This window comes from Silene latifolia, chromosome 3, assembly GCF_048544455.1.
Source record: "Silene latifolia isolate original U9 population chromosome 3, ASM4854445v1, whole genome shotgun sequence".
NCBI lineage: Eukaryota > Viridiplantae > Streptophyta > Magnoliopsida > Caryophyllales > Caryophyllaceae > Silene > Silene latifolia.
Window position 1 is genome coordinate 55311414 of NC_133528.1, and position 23244 is coordinate 55334657.

The 23244-nt window shown below is 36.7% G+C and overlaps 2 protein-coding genes across 2 annotated transcripts; both read right to left on the reverse strand.

Moving 5' to 3' along the window:
• Positions 1 to 3592: 3592 nt before the first annotated feature.
• On the reverse strand, positions 3593 to 6098 carry LOC141647651 (dual specificity phosphatase Cdc25). The gene is made up of 3 exons (XM_074455932.1): positions 5872 to 6098; positions 5628 to 5766; positions 3593 to 4206 (listed from the first exon to the last, which is right to left on the reverse strand). Exons 1-3 carry the CDS (start codon positions 6075 to 6077, stop codon positions 4036 to 4038), a joined length of 516 nt encoding a protein of 171 aa, XP_074312033.1. The 5' UTR covers positions 6078 to 6098; the 3' UTR covers positions 3593 to 4035.
• A 1476-nt stretch (positions 6099 to 7574) lies between these two features.
• LOC141647652 (uncharacterized) lies at positions 7575 to 9706 on the reverse strand. The gene is made up of 2 exons (XM_074455933.1): positions 9347 to 9706; positions 7575 to 7781 (listed from the first exon to the last, which is right to left on the reverse strand). The coding sequence occupies exons 1-2, from the start codon at positions 9604 to 9606 to the stop codon at positions 7676 to 7678; spliced, it is 366 nt and encodes a 121-aa protein (XP_074312034.1). The 5' UTR covers positions 9607 to 9706; the 3' UTR covers positions 7575 to 7675.
• Positions 9707 to 23244: the final 13538 nt, after the last annotated feature.

Below are 23244 nucleotides of genomic sequence, written 5' to 3' on the forward strand. Positions count from 1 at the left end.
ATGGTGTTAATTATGTATGATAATGAATTAGTGAATGTATTATTAAAACTAGAGAGAGAAGTGAATTAATTAGTGTTAAGTGTGTTTTTTGCTTTCAATCTCAACCTTCCACCATGCATGATCCAAGGGTTGTGGGAGGGACTTATGGACTCAAAAAAAAAAGGGACTTAGAAGAACTTTGCTCTATATATATATATATATATATATATATATATATATATATATATATATATATATATATATATATATATATAGAGAGAGAGAGAGAGAGAGAGATTGGATTTGGTGATTTTGGTTCTTATGGTGAGTTGTGAGTTGGGGGAATCTCAACCATTAGATTAAATTAGAGATGAGTGGCCAAGATTAATCTTAGTTGTCATATAAAAGCTTTGTTATTTAGTTTATTTTTTATTTTTTCTAGTGCTACTCTTTTTATTTTTTACTTTAATTTTTTTATCTCGTTTTTTTTTTACCTCGTGTTATTATGCTTTTTTTTACAACTTTGATTTTTTTTTCTCTTATGTTTTTATCTAATTTTCTCATTATGTTACTTTTTTTTCTTTTTCTTTTTGTACCAAATTTTTTTTTGCTTGAATTTTTTTTTCACTCTTATTTTTTTTTACCTCGTGTTATGTTGTTATTGTGCTTTTTTTTTAACTTGATTTTTTAACGACTTTGATTTTTTTTCTCTTTTTTTTTACCACATGTTATTGTGATGTTATTGTTATTCCGCTGTTATTGTGATGCTATTATGCTGTTACTTTGATTTTTTTTTACGACTTTGATTTTTTTTCTTTTTTTTACCACGTGTTATTGTGCTGTTATTCTACTGTTATTCTGCTATTATTGTGTTGTTATTCCGGTGTCACTTTGATTTTTTTTACGACTTTGATTTTTTTTTTACCACGTGTTATTCTGCTGTTATTGTGATATTATTCCGGTGCCACTTATATTTTTGTACTACTTTGATTTTTTTTACTACTTTGATTTTTTTACTCTTTTTTTACCGCATGTTATTGTGCTATTATTCTGGTGCTATTGTGATGTTATTCCGGTGCCACTTTGATTTTTTTTACTACTTTTGATTTTTTTTACTTTTTTTTCTATCACGTGTTATTGTGCTGTTATTCTGGTGTTATTGTGATGTTATTCCGGTGTCACTTTGATTTTTTTTACTACTTTTGATTTTTTTTACTTTTTTTTTACCACGTGTTATTGTGTTGTTATTCTGGTGTTATTGTGATGTTATTCCGGTGTCACTTTGATTTTTTACTACTTTGATTTTTTCTCTTTTTTTACTACGTGTTATTGTGCTGTTATTCTGGTTGTATTGTTATTCTGGTGTTATTGTGATGTTATTTCGGTGTCACTTTAATTTTTTTTTACTACTATTGATTTTTTTTTTCTCTTTTTTTTCTCGTGTTATTGTGCTATTAATGAATTTGCCACCAAGCTATACCGCATGATTAAGAATGTATAGGCGAATCATACCTGAAACACAATAATGAATTTGCCACCAAGCTATACAAACAAATTGATGGGCATTACTCAAACCCAAGTTTCGTAGCTTAATGTAGAACTATGCCGGACTTATAAATTCTAACTCTCTTGTGCTGTGCTATCGTCAGACACCACATACTTGAATCTGCCGAGTAAAATGCATAAACTTTGGCCCATTGGTGGTGTCCATTTTACCTATTATGAGGCTATGACGGAATAAACAGAATGCACGTGTCGTCTGGCTTAGCTAGTAAAGGCATAAATGGTGGTACTCCTGTCTGAGATTCGGACCTTATCAGCATCAGAGTTACCCTTGTGGTCGTCTGTATACCAAAAGAAAGTAGTAAGAACGATAGATTGAATATTTTAACTATGTAGAATTTGACACTCGATTACAGTTTTTAATCCATTTGAAGATGCGTTGTATACCAAAAAAAAAAGTAGTAAGCCGTTGTTGCAATCGTCACATGCAATTGAACCCGAAACCCGCCGCTCCATTCATCACCAAACTGGGATGTCATCAACACAAGCACAACCCGATACGGAGTAGTACTAATCACTATCCAACTCAACACCAACAACAAAGATGATCCATCATTGCTTCTCCTCCGGTCAAACCCCGCTCCATTGAAACCGAGTACAAATCGGCCCGTCATCCCACACCACCATTGCTTCTCCAACACCACCATTGTTTCTGCAAAGCATGGAGAATCAAATTCTAGCTTAGTCGGGTTTGATGTCCAAGCTATCTCTGATCAACTTGCATACATCCTCCGAGGTGAAACCAATCTCAAAATATTGAAGAAAAACAGAACAACCGCCGGCTTAAATCTCACATTCTTGGCGAGGACATGGCTCCGGAGTTAAAGTTGAACTTGAGCTAAACATGGGCGGGGGACTCATCATATCGTAAAACCGAATCGCTCATCATCATAAAAGCGCCGCTTATGCGGCTAATGCGGAAGTGCGTCTCGGAGGAGCAGTTATCCAAGAGAGACAATTTGAACACTTGTTTGTTGTAAATTTTTGAAATAGAGACGAGAAATGGCGGTGAACTCAACATTAAGCCACAATTCGAATAAAATAATCACATTTAGTTAAATTAAATGATTATATTATAACTTGCTAGAAGCAGCCATGGAAACCACGCCTCGAGGACCGCGTCGAGAGGAAGATAAACGCAGATGTGAGTCCGATTGAGTACAGAAACAACAGTAAAGAAACATTTGATCGAGTTCGCCGTCCTGATTTGCTTCATAATCTCAATTCCCTAGGAAATTTGATTACATCGTCTTGATTAGTACTAAGATGAGCGAAGAGCTTGACGGATCTGACCGTTGAGGAACAACTCGTCGGCGGTAGACATTGACTCACCGATTTATGGCGAGTTAGACGAGTCAACTCGGGGGGAGAACTCGAACGAGGCAGCAGACGATGAAGCGTCGGAAGTTGTCGGAGCAATGGCGGACCTTTCGGTGGTGATGGCGTAGTGCATGGTCGGTTTTGAGAGAAACAACGTTGTTTGATGGGGTGGTTATGGTAATGGTGGTTTTGGAGTTTGGAGAGTGAGGTTAGCATCCATGGTGTTGGTCTAATGGATCATCTCACAAAAGCTTGATTACAGAAAACTTACCAGATGTCGATCTTTTTATGTTCTTTGTGTTGGTATAAGATCTCAGCCATCTATTTGCTATCATCTAATGGTTGAGATTTTTCAAACTCACAACTCACCGTAAGAACCAAACTCACGAGATCCCGCCTCTATATATATATATATATATATATATATATATTGATTATATGGATGTCCATATGTTAGGATATTTTAGAGTTATTGTATTAATGAAACTCTACCCTATTGTATGTGTGTATATATATACTCCTTATAATGGAATAAGAATACAGTTCTGTCTCTATTCTCTTCTCTCTACCTTCTCTCTACTATCCTCTCTTTTCTTTTCTTTATTTCACAACATATACATGGAGTATAAAACATTGATTATGTCTAAGTCTAACTACCTCTTACTTTCAAAGTACTCCGTAGTTTATATGTTGTATTTTAAATACTTTGAAGATAATCTCAAAAATAATATTTGAAAAAATTCAATCTATTTTATTTATAGGTAAAATCTTCAAGGTCATTATATAAAAATATCTTTCTTTTACAATTATAATAATAAAATAGTGGGCAAACCTGCTATGGTGCATTTCACAGCTTTTTTTTTTTCCATCTAGATTTTTAACTAACGAGTTCACGACAGGAAAAAGGCAAACAACTCTAAGTAATCTATACAAGTCAAGTAAACAGTGAGGTAGATAAAACGGACAGTCTCTTCTTTCCTCTTGTGTTTCGATAGTAGCTTCAAGATTACCCAACAGGTAGACGAATAAATCACTCACATCATACATAGTGGGCAAACAATTTGGGGAGGAGAAACTGAGATGGCATATATAGTTTGCATACATCAATATGACATTCCAATTGATGGCAAAGAAACGCAAGTTTGGAGGGAAGGAGAATAAGTAGAAGCAATGCTATATGAGTTGAGCCTTGCAGGGATTTTCAGTGCAGCGACATACAGGTTTACCAGCAGCTTCCCATCCATTAAAGCCGCGCTCAAGAACCATTATGTCTTTTATCCCCGACTCTCTTGCCGTTTCTGCAAGATACTCTGACAGTCTCCGGGCACATTTAGGGCCGCGCACCTACAAAAACGAATGTACATTAGTACTATATAATCTGTAAACATCCTTTTCCTGAAAAATTAGTAGCTGCACATGAACTCCAACAAAAAAAAAAACGATGCGTATGTACTAACTTTTTCAAGCGTGAACTCCTATATAGTTTTTAGATCAAATGTATCACCCAAGTTGAGTTCACGACTTCTGGTACAGGTAAGTTTGGGTTCAAGCTGTTTTCAAGTTAGTGGTTACGAGTCAGGTCAACTGGGTTATTTTTGGGTCGTGCACATCTTACAAATTAGGTATTTTTGGTCGTCTTGGAACTTTTTTGGGTCAGAGTCGATCCTGAATGGTGAATTCAGGTTTGGCTCACATCCATTTAAATCACTCCATTGATTACAACAGTTAGAGGGCCAAGATGCACATAACTATTCAAGGCGCCTCCAGAGAATTAGTAGGGACCAGTGAGCAACTGGCAAGTGGCAGGGAAATTGATAGGTTTCATGAAGTAGATCAAACCTCTTATTTAATGTGCGCATGTAATTCTATACGGGACACTATGTCCAAATTTGTATGAAGTAGAATTTTGGGCTTCAATAAAGGCAAATATGCCAAATAAAGGGTCAGCAAATAGATAAACAAAGACTTAACAAGTAGGAACCTGGACACACAACAAAGAAAAACATTAGCCAGACCTCCAGCAAAAAAACACCATTGATTACAAGAGTTCCATCAATAAAGGTATTTTTGGTGGATCTTGGAACTTTGTTGTAAATGATCCATCAACAGTTAGAGGGCCAAGATGCACTAAATCACTCCATTGATTACAACAATTCCATCATTACTTTGAAAGTGATTCAATCATTTTGGACATAAAAAAGAGGCCATGACTTTTATTTGTTGGAGCATCCTGAAATGGGATAAGCCAAGGAAGTAGCTGTGTCTAAACATGTTGCTACCAACCCTTAGGAGAAGATTAGATAGCAAAGATAAGCAGCAATGTCGCAGCGCATCACGTGTTTGCTACCAAATATAGGCTGTCAAAATCTCTAAATCACCAATTCATCAGAATATATAAAACAGGAAAAACTTATGAATCCCAATTCCAAAGATTAAACAATTAGTCGAGACCCAACATTCTACCACCAAACATTGTTGGGGCCGTGGCTGAACTAGGGGGAGCTAGAAGGCGTGATAGCCCTTGCAGCAATGAAAATTTTGGGACTTTGTCAAAATATTTGTTTTTTTTTTTTCACCTAGCTACACAAATCCTAATTTCGCCACTACGAGCAGGGTTGTAAGATTTTTTACCGGGCGACGTCTCATTGAATTATTTTTCACAAGACTAAAATCCCAATCAAAACCCTAAATAGCAGAGGTCGATAAAATTAAAATTGACCGACAAAAAACAACAATTGACGAAAACGCAATAAGAAGAAGGAAACCTGGCTAAGAGCACAGTGAAAGATGAGGGTATCTTTGGAATGAAGTTGTTGAACAAGATTAGGGATTTTATCCATGAAAGTGTCGCTAGCAAAGTGTAGAGATCCTGCTATGTGACCGTCGTAACTCCTCTCATCATCCCTATAAATATAAATATAAATAAATTTCCAGGGTATAATAAAAGGAAAACACAAAAACACGGGGAGTATAGTAATGGAAAGGAAAGTCGAGAAGGGAGAATAATACCTTACGTCGACGATGGCGAAATTGGGGCGACGGGTACGAAGAGAGAGAAGTTGAGAGGCTGTGATGTATGATATGTTGTGCGCCATTGTCGTCGCCTCTGCTGCTTGCTTTGTCTCTAGCTTTGTATCTACGCCTTTTTTCTTCTTTTGTTTACCTTGTACTAGCCCCATTTTTTTTGTCATTTGGGTTATTTGGGTACCCCCCATACGAGCGTAAATGAGCGCTTCGGTCCAAAAACGTTCGTAATCAGATTCGTCAAAGGTTCAAAGCTCCGTTTGAGTTCTGTTAAATTCTTCTCCAGTCAAGATAGAACTCGCTAATAACTAAATTGGAAGATTGTTTGTGTCTTGCAATTGTTTTACTTTTAAATTTTAAGCTACGCTTGAGTCTTTTCGTCCTGCTCCTAATCTTCAACTTTTTAGGTTCGTATTCAAATTTGTCAAAGGTAGCTCAATTTGACTATGGTTAAATACTTTTCGGTCTCAATTTTGTTCCCTAGTTATGGTTGATCTAGCTCGAGCCAAGATAGAACTCGTTGATACTTAAATTGGAAAATTGTTTGCGTTATTTCAATTGTTTTAGTTTTAAATTTTAATCTACGTCCGGGTCTTCCACTGATCCACCCTTGATCTTTAACTTTACCCTATTCCAGTTTCATTAAAATTGAATCAATTATAACTTTAGTTACGAGGTACTCGTAATTCGGAGTAATGTAGGATCAATTCAATATAGCCATTGGGCTACATTTTCCAATTGCGAGTATAATTATGCCCTGAAAAATTAAGTGTGAGCAAACATGAGAAGATTCCGAGATGGATTGATCAAATCTGGGTATTTTAATCTAGAAATGGAATCATGGAGAAAAAAATCTGCTCCCTCCGTGCCAGCCAATTGTTGTCATTGATTTTAGCACAAAGACTAAGGAAAGAGAAGGGGGCTTAAATGACAAGCGGAACAAATTGAGTGTGAAGGATCAAATTGCACATCAAATTCATTTTCAAAATAAAAAGGACAGCTATTGACTGAGACACCCAAAAATAAAAGACAACAAATGACCAGAACATAGGGAAGTCCTATTCTACATCCAAAGTAGCTGTTTTTTTAACCTTTGAATATGACATTTCTCCATGAGTAACATTACTAGCCTTCTTTACAACTTTCTCATCTCATAAAACAATCAAGTAGTAACCGAGCGTGAATTTTGCTTTGTTCAATTGACATGTCCAACAGTCAACACACGCCATTTTACAAAATACTCCGTAAGGAAGTTGAAGGTATCTGTACCATGACTATTTCTTATTTTCTCCAATAAAAAAACCACGATAAATGATCTTTTACCCGCGCCCAAGTTTGAACAAGAACAAACCTACATGACGATCCGTTAATTAACGAATACGTTCGTTCCATGCCAACCTGATTCATACAGATCATACAGTCATTATGGTTCAGGTGATTTAGGGAGCACGGCTGTCAAGTCAGCTTTCAGACCATTTACAAACGAGTGGTTTCAGGCCATTTTCCAGCCAAGTATTACAGACAGACAATTAGTATTTAAGTCTACTTCCGAATTCCAATTGTTCACAGCAGGTATGAGTGTCAAATTTGGTCAGAACAGCTTTGTGTGGGTCAAATTTTGCCTGGTAGCAATACGGGCCTCAAAACAAGATCAAGTTATATTAACACATCGGCCAACAAAAAATAAATAGAAGGGCAACAAATAATGAACTCTAGTATAGCTTTTTTAAAATACTGTAATTAACACTTGTCTTCTTAACACATTATCCTTAGGTACAAAAACATGACTTCACATGGACATCAACTTAGGACCGTTATCCGGTAAACCCATGCCAGCAGCTAGATCAGCATCTATTTGGCAATGTGGTGCAACATCACTTGCCATCAGCTTCAAACTGCAAAATTACCAAAAAAAGAAAATACAATTAACCCTTCTTCATTTACTATCTGAATTTTGAGAAACTTAGAGACACCACTTAATTTACAAGCTATTTTCTCCCAATTATGATGTGCTTCCAACGCAAAGCTAATATACATTTCATTTCAACGGGTTTCATTATCATTTCTTGTCTTTCATATCCAGTTAGAACTTAACCGTGCCTTAAAGCAAGTCAATGGCGTGCCTAAGCTGACAAGCTAATTAATTTCTTTACATCCGATGACAAGTGGTACTGTATTTTCAACACCATCGAAGTATGCCATATCATGTGTCATATCAGTACCAGAAATAAAGCTAAAGACACACTTAACACCGTGAGGGGTTCTAAAACTAGTTCAACACCTAGAATAGAACATTTAACTGTTAACTGTCAACAAGAGATGAATCAGATATTGTAGAATGCTATAACTGCAGATTCCAAACAGATCGTTTCTGGAAGACCGTGAAGCAGAAACAGCAATATTTGCCAGAAGCAGCAATGAGTAAAAAAGCATGATATACCAATACAAAAATCCCTACCAGTACCAAAAACATTCCGCCAATATCACTAGTAAATACTCCGTATTGGTTTTAGTTTTCTAGAGTCCTTTTCTTCTCCTATAGAGTCAAAGGTAAGTACACGGAGATAGTAACTCCCTGGCTTCCCCTATGCCCACGATGTATGACATATATCATGTCATATCCAATGTCAGAAGGGATCGGCACAGGAAACAAGACCAATTTAAGGTTCCGAGCATCATAGTATGAGTGAGCATAGAATTAAATTAGACATTCCCAACCACCTTAAACTAATAAGAGAAGAATTGCCTTATATCTTAGGTGAATGTGCCATAGTAGCACACAAACAACAGGAGCATGGTATTAAATCCAGATAGCAACACCATATTGCAACCCAGTTGTCAAAATTTGGAAGATTCTTTTTCGTACAAGAGCTGACAAAATTATTTTTTAGAAATCCAAAGTTACATTCTTTTTCGTACAAGAGCTGACAAAATTATTTAACATTCTTTCAAAAGAGCTTTTGCAAACCCACACATTAAACGAGCACAAATGAATCTTCTCGAAAACAAACACCCCTGATTCAATCCTAAGTTTCCATACTGATCAGAGACCGTCTGGCATCGTATCTACAAAGTCCATCCCAGACTACAGATAAACCACAAAAAATATCCATCCATGATCCAACACCAACTTGCCAATTAAACAAAGAGCACTTTTTTAAAACTAAGCTATTAAGCAAGATATAACACACAACCGAAATCAACCGTCTTAAAACTCCGAGCAAAGAGTTTGAATAATGTTTGTGAATTGTGATGAGTCACTTTAGCCTTCATGCCAACGATAACTGGGTTTATAGTAATTTTTTTTTTTAGACAACTGTGTGGGTTTATAGTAATTTGACACCAACTAATACTGTTCATTTAGCTGCCCTAGTTCGAGTTCGTATTCATGTCAACTCAGCAGCAAATCAGCTCAACTAAATACAAATAACTGAAAATAAAAGAAAATAGAAAGAAATACCGTTTCTTATGGCGCTTAGTAGTGAAGTGCAAATCTCTGACAGTAACATTGGCAAAGTAACGATCACAGTGAAGACAGTAATACTGACCCATACCAGGTAAATCTTCATCAATTGGCAATGGCTTCCCTTCACCATTATTGGTCTTCTTGAGCGTGTCGTAAACGACGTCGTCTCCCATTGCTTCGAATTTAGAACGACGGTGAGTTTTGTGGGAGTATCTACGCTTCTTCACGTTTCTATGTGGGCACTTCCCTCCCATTTTTTTGTGGTGGTGTTTGGATTTTGGTTTCTAGGGTTTTGTACTCCTGTAAACCCTAATTGAGAGATTTTCCCCAATTGAGTTGGGATCGATGTTTTTATGGAAGAAAATTGGGTTTGTTATTCATGAGTCACGGGTTTGGGTCAAAACAAACACAAATTCTCATTTGTGACGGCGATATCCGTCGTAAGCTTGCGACGGGTCGAATACATACCATATTAAATTTTATATTCGGTGTAGTGGGGGGCAGATGAAGAGCATGTGGCTCTGCCACTTTCAGTGCTTTTTAATTCTTTATGGGTCCTGCTATACGTCGTCGACAATTTACTAATTGTCGTCGACAATTAATGTAAATTTCCAAGTTTGTCCTCCATAACATAACTCCATTTCCGTCTCACTAAAATGCAATTTCCGTCTCACTAAAACACAAGTCAATTTCCGTCTCACTAAAATCTTTCAAACAAAAAAAAAAGACGGTTTTTCAAAAAAAAAAAAAAGCGGGATTTGTAATTAACAACATGAACGAGAACTTAACGACTATCGATTACCGCACCAAAAATTAATCTAAGTCAGAAAATGATTTTTTTTTCAAAAAAAAAAAAAAATGAAAAAAAATTTCCGGACGAAAAACATTTTCGTCCAGACCAAGGTCCCGGACAAAGAAAATTTTCGTCCGGACCATGGTCCGACAAAAATATTTTCGCCCGTCCGGACCAGTGCAGGCGAAAAATATTTTCGTCCGATTTTTTTTTTTTTTTTTTTTTTTAAAAAAAAAAAAATTAATTTTTTTTTTTTTTTCGGACGAAAATATTTTTCGTCTGGACTGGTTCTGGACGAAAATATTTTCTCTCGTCTGGACGGGTCCTGGACGAAAAATATTTTTTATCGGATCATGGTCGGGACGAAAAATTTCTTTGTCCGGACTTGGTCCGGACGAAAAATTTCTTCATCCAGGCTCTTTTTCAACAATTTTTTTTTTAAAAAAAAATTATTATTTTCCGTCTTAAATTAGTTTTGGGTGCGTGGATCGATAATCGCTAATTAAAATAAGTTTCAATAAATTAAAAAATTAAAATAAAACGAACTATCCCCGAACGGGGTTTATTAGTAATTATTAATTATTTTTTTACGAAAACAAAACAAGACGGAAAAAATATAAGGGGGAGTGTGAGGGAGGGGTAGTTTTGGAAGTTCATTAAAATTGTCGACGATAATTAGTAAATTGTCGACGACCTTTAGCAGGCAGGTTCTTTATACTCCCTCCTATTCATTTTAACTATCCCCTTTCAAAAGGGCACGCAAATTAAGAGGAGAGTTATTTTATTGTAAAGTATTGTGGTGATGTAAGGTAATTGGAGAGAGGGAAGGTATTATTGTGGGGTAAGATGATTAAAATAAGTATTGTTGTAGGGTAAGGTGATTAAAATAAGTATAAAACTTTACTAAATAAGGAAAGAGGGGGAGTTATATGAATAGATGAAAAAGGAAAGGGGGGAGTTAAAATGAATAGGAGGGAGTATTACTTTTCCTATCAAACCTTTAATTGCAGGTGGGATTGCTACTTTTTTGTGTATAACAATTCACAAATAGGATTATACATTCAGTTGTACCATAAGCATTGTATAACCAAGGTATAAAAATCTGAGCTTATATGTATTCTTTCTGAGTTAATTCAAAGTTCATGTTTTTAATATGTAAATGGATGAGCTCAATACTTTCTAATAAAGCTCATATTTTCTAACATAAAGTTTGGATACTTTATCACAAAACTCAGATTCTACACCATACAACATATAGAACAGGTTGTATAGTCCATGAATTGATAACAATTCTACCCTAACAACGACCACAAATTCTCATTACTCATCTCATTCTCATCCACGATTTCATTTTTATTCATCTCCTTCATCCATCAACTATTATTCATCTCATTCATCATTACCATAAAAATTATTTCATTAATTTTAACAACATTCATATCTCATTCCAAAATTATGTTATGTTTTTCGTATTTGATTCATTAATTTCTTGTTTAAATATTTAATAACAATTCATCTCATCTATAAATATTATTAAAAGGGTAAATCTTAAAAGTCACGTAGACAATGTCACCTCGCATTACTAAATGTCACCTTGCATTAGCAAAATTCCACATCACCAATCCTCCATGTAGTATGACGTGTTTAATTAAGTGGATAATTCATGTTCGTATAATGATCCATTTAAAACGTTACACAAATTAAAAAATATTTACATAAAAAATAAATTAACATAACAAACATTAAATTTTGCCCTTTTTAATTTCTAGATAAATTAAAAACCAAAATTTATACTAAATTTTAAATTCTACGTTTATTCTTAGAATATTTTAAGTAGACCTGGCAAACAGATCGGGTCGTGTCGGGTTCGTATTCGTGTCACATGTAAACGGGTCACAATCCCTCCAACCCAAACCCGACCCAATTAAATCTCGTGTCGTGTTCGTGTCGATCCACTTACATAAATGGGTAAAAGGCCTCAACCCTAAACCGTTAATTTCGTGTCGGGTTCGTGTCGTGTTTTCGTGTCACGTCCATATTTTGAAAGTTTAAGTATATTTATGTGATGGAGGATCAAGAAAAATTAGGATTAATTTAGTAAACAGGTCATTCGTGTCGGGTTCGTGTTTAGAGAGGTCAACCCTAACCCAACCCAATTAAATATCGTGTCGTGTTCGTGTCGACTCACTTACATAAATGGGTCATTAAGTCTCTGTTGGGAAATATCCGTAAAATTCCCTTAAATTTTAGGAGTATAACGTATGTTTAACATGCGATTTATGGTCATAAACGAAAAACAATAGAGAAACGATAAAGAACAAGAATCAACCTCGGGTCCTTTGTAAATACGGCCTAAGAACAGAAATCAATATAGATTTCCTCCTAATCGTTGCACCCAAGACCGTCTGAGACTATGCCCCTTGTGCTAGAAAGTACTCTCTAATTGCCTTGCAATATTGAGAGAGTTTTTGTGAGGTTTTCGATGAGAGATCTAGAATTTCAGAGAAAATTGCCCCGAAACCCTAATTTTTGTGCAAATGAAATGCATTAGGTCAAAAGGAGAGAAAGCTCTCCTTTTGTTTGTTTCGGCCAAAACCGTGAGCCTCATGGGGAAGTGGGCTTTCACTTCCTCCTTATTTTAACTCGTGGTCCGACTCGAAAATGCTAAAATGTATATGACGGGATTTTATTATAAATCGTCATCGGTTATCGGTTATTAAAATATCAACTAGTAACATGACTCAGTCGATATATTAATACTTGTCCGACAAAGACAATATTGTATAATTAATTCAATATACATCAATTAAATATAATCGTTTATATTCAATTTACGAAATAACCGCTTAATTCGTCTTAGCCATTATTATTTAATCCGTATTAAATAATTATCTCAACATCGCGTTTGACTAATTATTAGTCAATAACTCCGACTAACTGTTTAGTCATATTAGGCATCAACATGACTGTATTTTCATACTGTCACATCTCTCAAACGTATCCTATAGGTGTGACTTTTAGGGACCAGTTGATCACCGCCATCAGTATGACAATAACGTCAAACTTATCTAGCAAGCCAACCGTTATTGATAAACGTGGACCAACTGATAATAATACAAAAGTATACCATTTGATCCTTTTAGAGATTTAAATGTTATTGCACTAACTGTAGAGGACACCAGCCCCAACAAGCTCCCACTTGTCCGTACAAGTGTATGTGCAATAACGTTATCCGCACTAACTGGAGGACACGGCTCCAACAAACTCCCACTTGTCCGTACAAGTGTATGTGCGATAACCGATTCTCATATTCATTTAAAATTTCTCCCACTCAATGTAAAACAATTTGCAGATCCGGATCCGCAAAGGTCGTATTTTACAATCGATCTGTATCAAGAGTGGTTTCCCCGACTAGAGAGTAACTCAACCGATAAAACGAATTCGTATTCGAGCATGGCCATGCATTTCGATTCTGACTCCTCGAGTGGCCCCGAGAAATATCGAGTACCGATAAAGGCTGAATATTTCCTTCAACTCGACTCCGCCGATCTAAGCACACAAAAAATGACCCAGAAAAAATCTACTTGCCCCCCCCGTTACGGATGACCGTGAGAAAGAAACCAAAGTCACCCAAAATCTGCCTTAGTCTCAAGAGACAGTCGATAGTCAAAAGAATCGACTCTTAGGATCACCATGGAGGTCCTATCCACGACCTGGCACCGAATGTTATAAAACATTTAGGACTCCATGTCAATGTCACAATTGTGTCCTACGAGATATCCGTATAACTCGCCTCTGTGATTGGTCAGTCAACCTTTTGACTTATGGCTCGTTGAACCCACCATCAACCAACGTCACAAAATAATTGCCAGAGTTATCAGCTCACGTGGGCAATTAAGGACCAAAAATATAATGTTTGTTCAGTTCACTTTGTGGTGTTCAAAATTGTCGTACAAATCCACATGAAAAAACAAAATATATAAATATCAAAACGATGATGTCGTATAGAGTACAAAAGAGAATGAATCTAATCCATCAAGGAGTACTACAACTCAGGAACATGTTTAATTCCCATGGAATTAACATGCCTTTCATGCTTATCTTGTCGTAATGGTTTAGTGAGAGGATCTGCTATATTATCATCTGTAGCAATCTTTTCTATCACTACCTCCTTTTGCTCCACGTAATCTCGGATTAGATGAGCTTTCCGTTGTACATGTCTAGACTTGTTGCTAGACTTAGGCTCCTTAGCTTGGAAGATGGCACCTCTATTGTCGCAATAGATGGTGATCGGGTCATTCGAACTAGGCACTACGAATAGTCCTTGTAAGAATTGACGCATCCATATCGCTTCCTTTGCGCCTTCGGACGCGGCATAGTACTCGGACTCGGTCGTAGAATCTCTTTGTAACACTTTGTTTGGAACTCTTCCACTGATGCAGCGCCATTAAGAGTAAAAACGAATCCAAACCGAGATTTCGAGTCATCTCGATCCGTTTGGAAGCTAGCATCTGCAGAATCGGTTGCGCATAGCTTTTGTTCGCCTCCATAAGTCAATGCCCAATCTTTAGTCCTTCGTAGGTACTTAAGAATGTTCTTGATAGCCATCCAATGTGATTCACCTGGATCTTTGTTGGAATCGACTCGTCATACTCAATGCATATGCCACGTCCGGACGTGTGCATATCATGGCATACATGATTGATCCTATAGCCGAAGCATAAGGAATCCGGGTCATGCGCTCTTTCTCTTCCGGTGTCTCTGGTGCCTGAGACTTGCTCAAATGCACCCCTGGAGCCATAGGAAGAAACCCGTTTTTGGAGTTAGTCATGCTGAATCTCTCTAGTATCTTGTCTATATAAGACTCCTAACTGAGAGATAACATCCGACGTGATCTATCTCGATAGATACGGATGCCCAAGATTCTTTGTTCCTCACCCAGATCTTTCATCTGGAAATGGTTCTTCAACCATACTTTTACCGAAGTTAAGAGAGGTATGTCATTCCCAATCAGGAGTATGTCATCGACATACAATATTAGGAAGACAATCTTGCTCCCACTCGACTTGATATATAGACATGGTTCCTCGACCGATCGAGTAAATCCATTTTCTTTTATCACTTGGTCGAAACGATGATTCCAACTCCTAGAAGCTTGCTTAAGTCCATAAATGGAACGCTTAAGCTTGCACACTTTCTTAGGATGTTCAGGATCGATGAAACCTTCGGGTTGTACCATGTACAACTCTTCCTCCAAATAACCGTTTAAGAAGGCGGTTTTCATATCCATCTGCCAAATTTCATAGTCATGAAAAGCGGCAATCGCTAAGATAATCCGAATGGAACGCAGCATGACTACGGGTGCAAAAATTTCATCGTAGTGCAAACCTGGCAATTGGGTGAAACCTTTAGCAACTAGTCGTGCTTTATAGATATCTTGTTGACCTTCCACAGAATGCTTTATCTTGTAAAGCCATTTGCATTGAAGGGGACGAACCTTAGCAGGCAAGTCAACAAGATCCCATACGTTGTTCTCATACATGGAGTCCATCTCGGATTGCATGGCTTCAAGCCATAGCTTTGAGTCGGAACTAGTCATGGCACCTTTATAGGTTGTGGGTTCACTACTCGTTAAGAGTAGAATGTCATCTATGTCATGTTCCTCGACCATACCAATGTATCTGTCCGGAGGAATAGAGACTCTTCCCGACCTCCTAGGTTCCTCAGGAACATTAACCGCAGCCGGGATTGAAGGAACTGGTTCCTCCAATGGTTGCTCGGTATTTGGTTCTGGAATCTCTGATAGCTCGAAGGTTCTATTACTCTTCGCATTCTCGAGAAATTCCTTCTCTAAGAATGTCGCACTAGCCGCAACAAATACACATTGTTCGGTTGGCGAATAGAAGTAATGACCAAGTGTTCCTTTAGGATAACCTATAAAGTATGTCTTGACCGATCGCGGGCCGAGCTTATCCTCGTGTCTCCACTTGACATAAGCCTCGCAGCCCCAAACCCGTATAAAGGACAAGTTAGGGACCGTTCCCTTCCATAGTTCATATGGAGTCTTGTCAACAACTTTAGACGGACTTCGGTTAAGTATTAGAGCTGACAGAAGAGCATAACCCCACAATGAGTCAGGCAACACGGTGTGACTCATCATGGATCGAACCATATCAAGTAGTGTTCGATTTCTACGTTCGGACACACCATTCAATTGAGGTGTTCCAGGTGGAGTTAACTGTAAGGCAATCCCACAGTCCTTAAGGTGTTGATCAAACTCGTGAGAAAGATACTCGCCACCACGGTCTGATCGTAGTGTTTTAATCTTTCGCCGATTGGTTTGTACCCGATTCTCGGTATTCTTTGAATTTCTCAAAGGACTCACTTTTATGCTTCATCAAGTAGACATAGTCATATCTACTTAAATCGTCCGTGAAAGTGATGAAATACCTATAGCCTTCTCGTGCGGTGATTGACATAGGTCCACACACATCCGTATGTATGAGTCCTAATAGGTCAGCAGCGCGCATTCCAACACCTTTGAAGGAAATTCGAGTCATCTTACCAATGAGACATGATTCACACGTGCCAAATGATTGAAAATCAAAGGCCGAGATAGCTCCATTCTGTATGAGCTGTTTAACGCGTTTCTCATTAATGTGTTCCATACGGCAGTGCCATAGATAAGTTTGATCTTTGTCACCAACCTTTAACCTTTTATTCATTACGTGCAATATTTCGGTGGTCTGATCTAAAACATAAATTCCGTTCATGGAGACTGCCTTGCCATAAATCATATCGTGTAATGAGAAAATGCAACTATTATTCTCTATTACAAATGAAAAACCAAGTTTGTCAAGTGCAGAAACTGAAATAATGTTTTTGGATAGACTGGGTACATAATAACAGTTATATAAAAATAACTCAAATCCGCTAGGAAGCTGGATCACATATGTTCCCCTTGAGACGGCAGCCACTCGTGCTCCATTCCCAACACGCAGGTCCACCTCACCCTTTACGAGGGGTTCGATGTTTCGGAGCCCCTGCACATGATTACACAGATGAGAACCACAACCAGTATCTAGTACCCAAGTTCCGTAACTTGCGTGGTTAATCTCAATCATATGAATAAAAGTAGAAGAGGAAGAAGACATACCAACAGGTTTAACGCGACCTGCTTTTATGTCCTCATGGTAAACAGGACATGTACGCCTCCAATGCCCAGTCTTGTGGCAATGATGGCATTCCATGTTATCGGTCTTGCTCTTTGTCGTGCCTGATGAGGTGCTCGACTCACCAGGCCCACTCTTACCTGATCCCGACTTCTTAAACTTCGGTTTGCCTACCGCTAGGTCTGCCTGAGCTTTGCCCTTACCCTTGCCCTTGTTTGACACAACGAGAACATCCTGTTTCAAGCTCCCACTAAACTTCATATCCTTCTCGGTCTGTACGAGTAGGGAGTATAGTTCATGAGGACTTTTCTTCAAATCATTCATATAGTAATTCGCTCTAAAGAGCGCAAAACCATCGTGGAGTGAATGAAGCATGCGGTCAATCACGATGTTCTCGCTGATTTTACAATCAAGCGCCTCCAGTTTCTTGACATTCTCAATCATGCTGAGAATGTGTGGGCTAACCGGTTGGCCCTTCTGGAGTTTCGCATCAAAGAAGCGAGTGGTATGCTCATAGGTCACGATTCTCGGTGCTTTCGAGAATTCCTTAGTGAGCGTGGTGAAAATCTTGTTTGCACCTTGGGCTATGAAGCGTTTCTGCAAATTGGATTCCATTGCAAAAATGAGTACGTTTTTAATCGCACCCGCTTCCATGACGAAATCGTTATACTTGGCGATCTCGTAAGCTCCAGCCGTGGGGCCTGGGTTTGACGGGATGGGCTCGTCGGATATTTGAGCTTCCGTCGCAGCGGCAACATTCCGTAATGCCGCCTCCCGTCCGCGAAGTTTGATCCGTCATTCTTGATTGAGTAGGCGATTCATCCGATTCATGAAGATCCGAAGCCAGGACTCACGGTCCAATGTGGCACTTGGCATTGGGTCGTCAAAGACGACCACCATTTTGTTATTAGCAGTTTAAGTGATCGTGATCTACACTGAAAAAGAAAGGAAAAACAAAACGAAATAAGCAACTCATCGAGGTGATTTAAGTCTATTTAAAATTCATTTTAACGTGTAGACTCATTGCACTTGTATAATCGATCTACCTCAAGAATTATACAAATGATCCCAAGACTCAATTTCCGTAAATTGATAAGCCAACTGTTTAGCTAGTTCTATCGTTAGAACTCTTGGTCGATAGATTTCCGTAAATCCTATCTATAGTCCACCATAATCACAGGATCATACGAGTGACCATAGTGTTGAGATAAAATAGGTCAATCAGTTCCAACTTACCCGACGTAAAAGGGGTCATATTATGCCTACCGACGAAGAAGAGATTCATTGGAGTTTGACCTATAAAGACTATTCTCAATTTTTGTTTATACGAGGAAGATCCCATCAACTTAGTTTTAATTCATTTTAAGTGAACGAAAAACTAGCATTGCGTGAATGAATTAATTTAGGTGATGGCTTATAAAAACGTGTGATATCTGTATATCATAGAAAACTAACGCGTAACCTCTATATGAGTCAGTTTTCATGCAAATATTAGGTGGTTTGGTTTTAGGCGGAATTTGATGTAAACTATCGTTACGATGAAAACATAAAAGAATGCAAAACGTAAATAAAAGTCCTAGTGTGGCCTATCCTAGTAAAAAGAACATAATACAACTTTGGAATCCACCGTTGGACCCGAGAAGCTTGTCTTGATGTTCCATCTTTGTCCATGCAGTGGGAGTGAGTATCCGATCTCCATCTTTGGTCTTCTCAAAATTACAATTTAAAATTTACAAAATATAAACCTATTTACATTCTAAATAAAAACTTTAATTACAAAGAAAAAACAAAACGGAGATGCGAGATCTCAAAATACAACCAAGACCGTGTTCCATCATTACGGTAACACGTTCTACTAAGGCCACACTAAGTTACAACCGTTTGTAAAATTAAATACGTAATAAAACATTCAAGGCATTCAAAATAACGATAAATAAAAATGCATCAACTAAAATAAAATTTATGCGTGACATAATTCCGTAATTATGTTAAATTTATCCAAACCACCTTTAATGATTAAAATTATGTGACAAAACCGCTTTAATCAACTTAATTTTAATCCATGATAATCCGTTACTTTAAATCGCTTTAAAATAACTAAATGGTACATGTGTGAATCGTTTCACAATCAAGCGAGTGTACAAAATCTGTATTATGTACATTTTATGGCCAAAAGAAAAAATGTACATAATAATTTTACAACTTGTTGGGAAAATAATTTTAAGCGCAACCATAAACACATTTCCTCGATCGAGACACTAAAGTCCTCGATCGAAGAACAAAAGGGCTCGATCGACTGATTTTGCCAGTCGATCGAGAGGTTTGCCAAACAGAAAGTGCTCGATCGACTGAACTCAAGGTCGATCGAGTACTTTTATTAGCAACGCTGTTCGATCGAGTACGAGGACTTCTCGATCGAACAGTTAGGGTTTTAAAAAAGGTCGATCGAAGTCTGCGATTACTCGATCGAGTAAAACAACAAATCCGAAACATTAAAACCCTCGTGAAATCGATTTGATAGAACAAAAACAATTGTAAATTTGACTTAATCCGTATAAAATGAAATCTACAATTGACAAAACCTTAACATATTGCTATAATTATCGTTTAAAATAACAATATGCAATGAACAAATCGAAAAAACAAAATCAGTCGATTGAGACTGATCAGCCGTGTGATGCATGTCACGGTTTACAAAAATTTATCGATTCAAATCGTTTAAAGAAAATCACAATGAAAAATTTACGTGGCCTCGCTCTGATACCACTTGTTGGGAAATATCCGTAAAATTTCCTTAAATTTTAGGACTATAACGTAAGTTTAACATGCGAGTTATGGTCATAAACGAAAAACAATAGAGAAACGATAAAGAACAAGAATCAACCTCGGGTCCTTTGTAAATACGGCCTAAGAACAGAAATCAATATAGATTTCCTCCTAATCGTTGCACCCAAGACCGTCTGAGACTATGCCCCTTGTGCTAGAAAGTACTCTCTAATTGCCTTGCAATATTGAGAGAGTTTTTGTGAGGTTTTCGATGAGAGATCTAGAATTTCAGAGAAAATTGCCCCGAAACCCTAATTTTTGTGCAAATGAAATGCATTAGGTCAAAAGGAGAGAAAGCTCTCCTTTTGTTTGTTTCGGCCAAAACCGTGAGCCTCATGGGGAAGTGGGCTTTCACTTCCTCCTTATTTTAACTCGTGATCCGACTCGAAAATGCTAAAATGTATATGACGGGATTTTATTATAAATCGTCATCGGTTATCGGTTATTAAAATATCAACTAGTAACATGACTCAGTCGATATATTAATACTTGTCCGACAAAGACAATATTGTATAATTAATTCAATATACATCAATTAAATATAATCGTTTATATTCAATTTACGAAATAACCGCTTAATTCGTCTTAGCCATTATTATTTAATCCGTATTAAATAATTATCTCAACATCGCGTTTGACTAATTATTAGTCAATAACTCCGACTAACTGTTTAGTCATATTAGGCATCAACATGACTGTATTTTCATACTGTCACATCTCTCAAACGTATCCTATAGGTGTGACTTTTAGGGACCAGTTGATCACCGCCATCAGTATGACAATAACGTCAAACTTATCTAGCAAGTCAACCGTTATTGATAAACGTGGACCAACTGATAATAATACAAAAGTATACCCTTTGATCCTTTTAGAGATTTAAATGTTATTGCACTAACTGTAGAGGACACCAGCCCCAACAGTCTCAACCCAAACCTGTTAATTTCGCGTCAGTTCGTGTCGGGTTTTCGTGTCGTGTCATTATTTGCCACCTCTAATTTTAAGTAACAAATAAATATCACATAATTCTAATTTTACGCCGTTTATGAAATAATAAGAAATTTGTAAATATTAAGGGTAAATAATAACATACTTAACATTAAACATTGACATTTTAATTTTAAAACTACAATTGGTTAAACGAAAAATAAAAATTTACATCACTCTAATTTTAAATTATCTATAAAATCTTATTAAAAGGCCAACCTAAAAATTTGACATGGCAAGTTTAATTGTGACGTGGCAACTTTTAATGTGACATGGCAAAAAAAAAGTGACATGAATTACCAATTTAAGAAAATTAAAAAATATAAGTTAAAAAAATTAAAAAAAAAGCAAGGTATAAACACAAAAAAGAAAGAAAAAATACTGTAAACTATTGATCTCCTCTCATTATTTTTGTTATTTATTTACCTTATTTATTTAACCATTATTTCCTTTATTTAATTAAATAACCTTTTAACTTTCCTTTCAACATTACTTAATATACTCAGTAGTTATGTACCATATTTTTTATTTTCCTTTCATTCATAAAATTTGAGAGAATTAGTAATAGAATTTTTCATATATATATATATATATATATATATATATATATATATATATATATATATATATATATATATATATATATATATATATATATAGGGTCGGGATCCGGTGAGAACCACTAATATAATGAGAACCGTGAGAACCATTTACAACTGTCAGATCTTTAAGTAATTTAATGGCTACGATTAACTAAACTAATTCCCCACACTCACCCCCAAACCCTCCAACCCCGTCATTATTCATTTTATACATTTTTCATTCTCACCCTTCTTTTTATTTCTCTCAGGACGACATTTTTTTTCGTCTGTTCGAACAACAATCTCGCGAATCCGCATAGCTTACTTCGATCACATTCCAGACTTTGTGAATTCAACTTTTTCATGCTTTTTTCATCGATGGACACTGTGGATTTCTCGAGGTAAGGACTTGAAATTGATTTAGTTTTTGTGAAATTAGGGTTTATAATTTTATGTCTTTTTAATTTTACGACTCATCAATTAATTAGTCGAAATTAAGGTTTATATTCATCAATTAATTTGTATTTCTTTGTTGATAAAAATTAGCTTTTATAATCATCAATTTAGATGATGATAACTCGTCGTCGTCACTTGTCGTTGTTGAATTCTAGTGTTATGACCGAATAATTTTAGTGTTCAATGAAAAATATTTCATTTGGTGAGCATATATACTTGTGAGAAGATCAGTACTTATTGTTTTTGAGTTTTACAGTTTTCCATTGTCCTCCATTGTGGGATGGATACTTAGATGCAGGGTTTTTAATTCCCCCTATTGTGTATTGGAAAGTAGATTGGTTTAGCGCCGGTGAGAGATACGTATTCCGTATTACCTTATATTTGCTTAGTGATCGATAACCCTCTTAGGGACATCGAGAGTTTTTATTTCTACAGGCTCGATGATAGCCCATCATATCTTGTTTTGTCTATTATATGTTTGACTTAGTGTGATTAAGTTATTTGTCTGATATGTATAAAATGTCTGTTCTTCATTTATGTGCCTAAGAGAGTGTAGTCATTTGAATTGTACTTAAATTATAATAAAAAAGGATGTGAACTCAGGCCATTATGGGATGATGCTGGAAGAAAAAGGATAACAAAAGTAACAAAAAATATGACTGAAAGCAGGATATACGTGCATACACTTATGTTGTATACGTGCGGCTATTGCCTCATAAAAATGAGTGAAGACAAGAGTCTAGGCCTCTAGGCCCTTTGATATAATCAGCTAAAAGTTTGATATATTTCCTTTGATTCCCTTTTTCATTGGTGGATTTTTGTGTATCTACGAGATTTTACATATTTAATGCACGTGCAAGGTTGTTTAATGCACATATATTACTTTTTCATGCATCTACAAGGCTTCTTCATACACTGATAGGCTATTGCACCCAAAACCCTTGCCATTCATTTAGGACGGGAAAGGATTTAGGGTTGGATTAGGCGAACCCTAAACCCTTTCCCTTATTATCGAAACGGGTTTGAATTAAAATTAGTGTCCTTAACTACGCCGAAAAAGGGTTTAGGGTAAGATTAGCC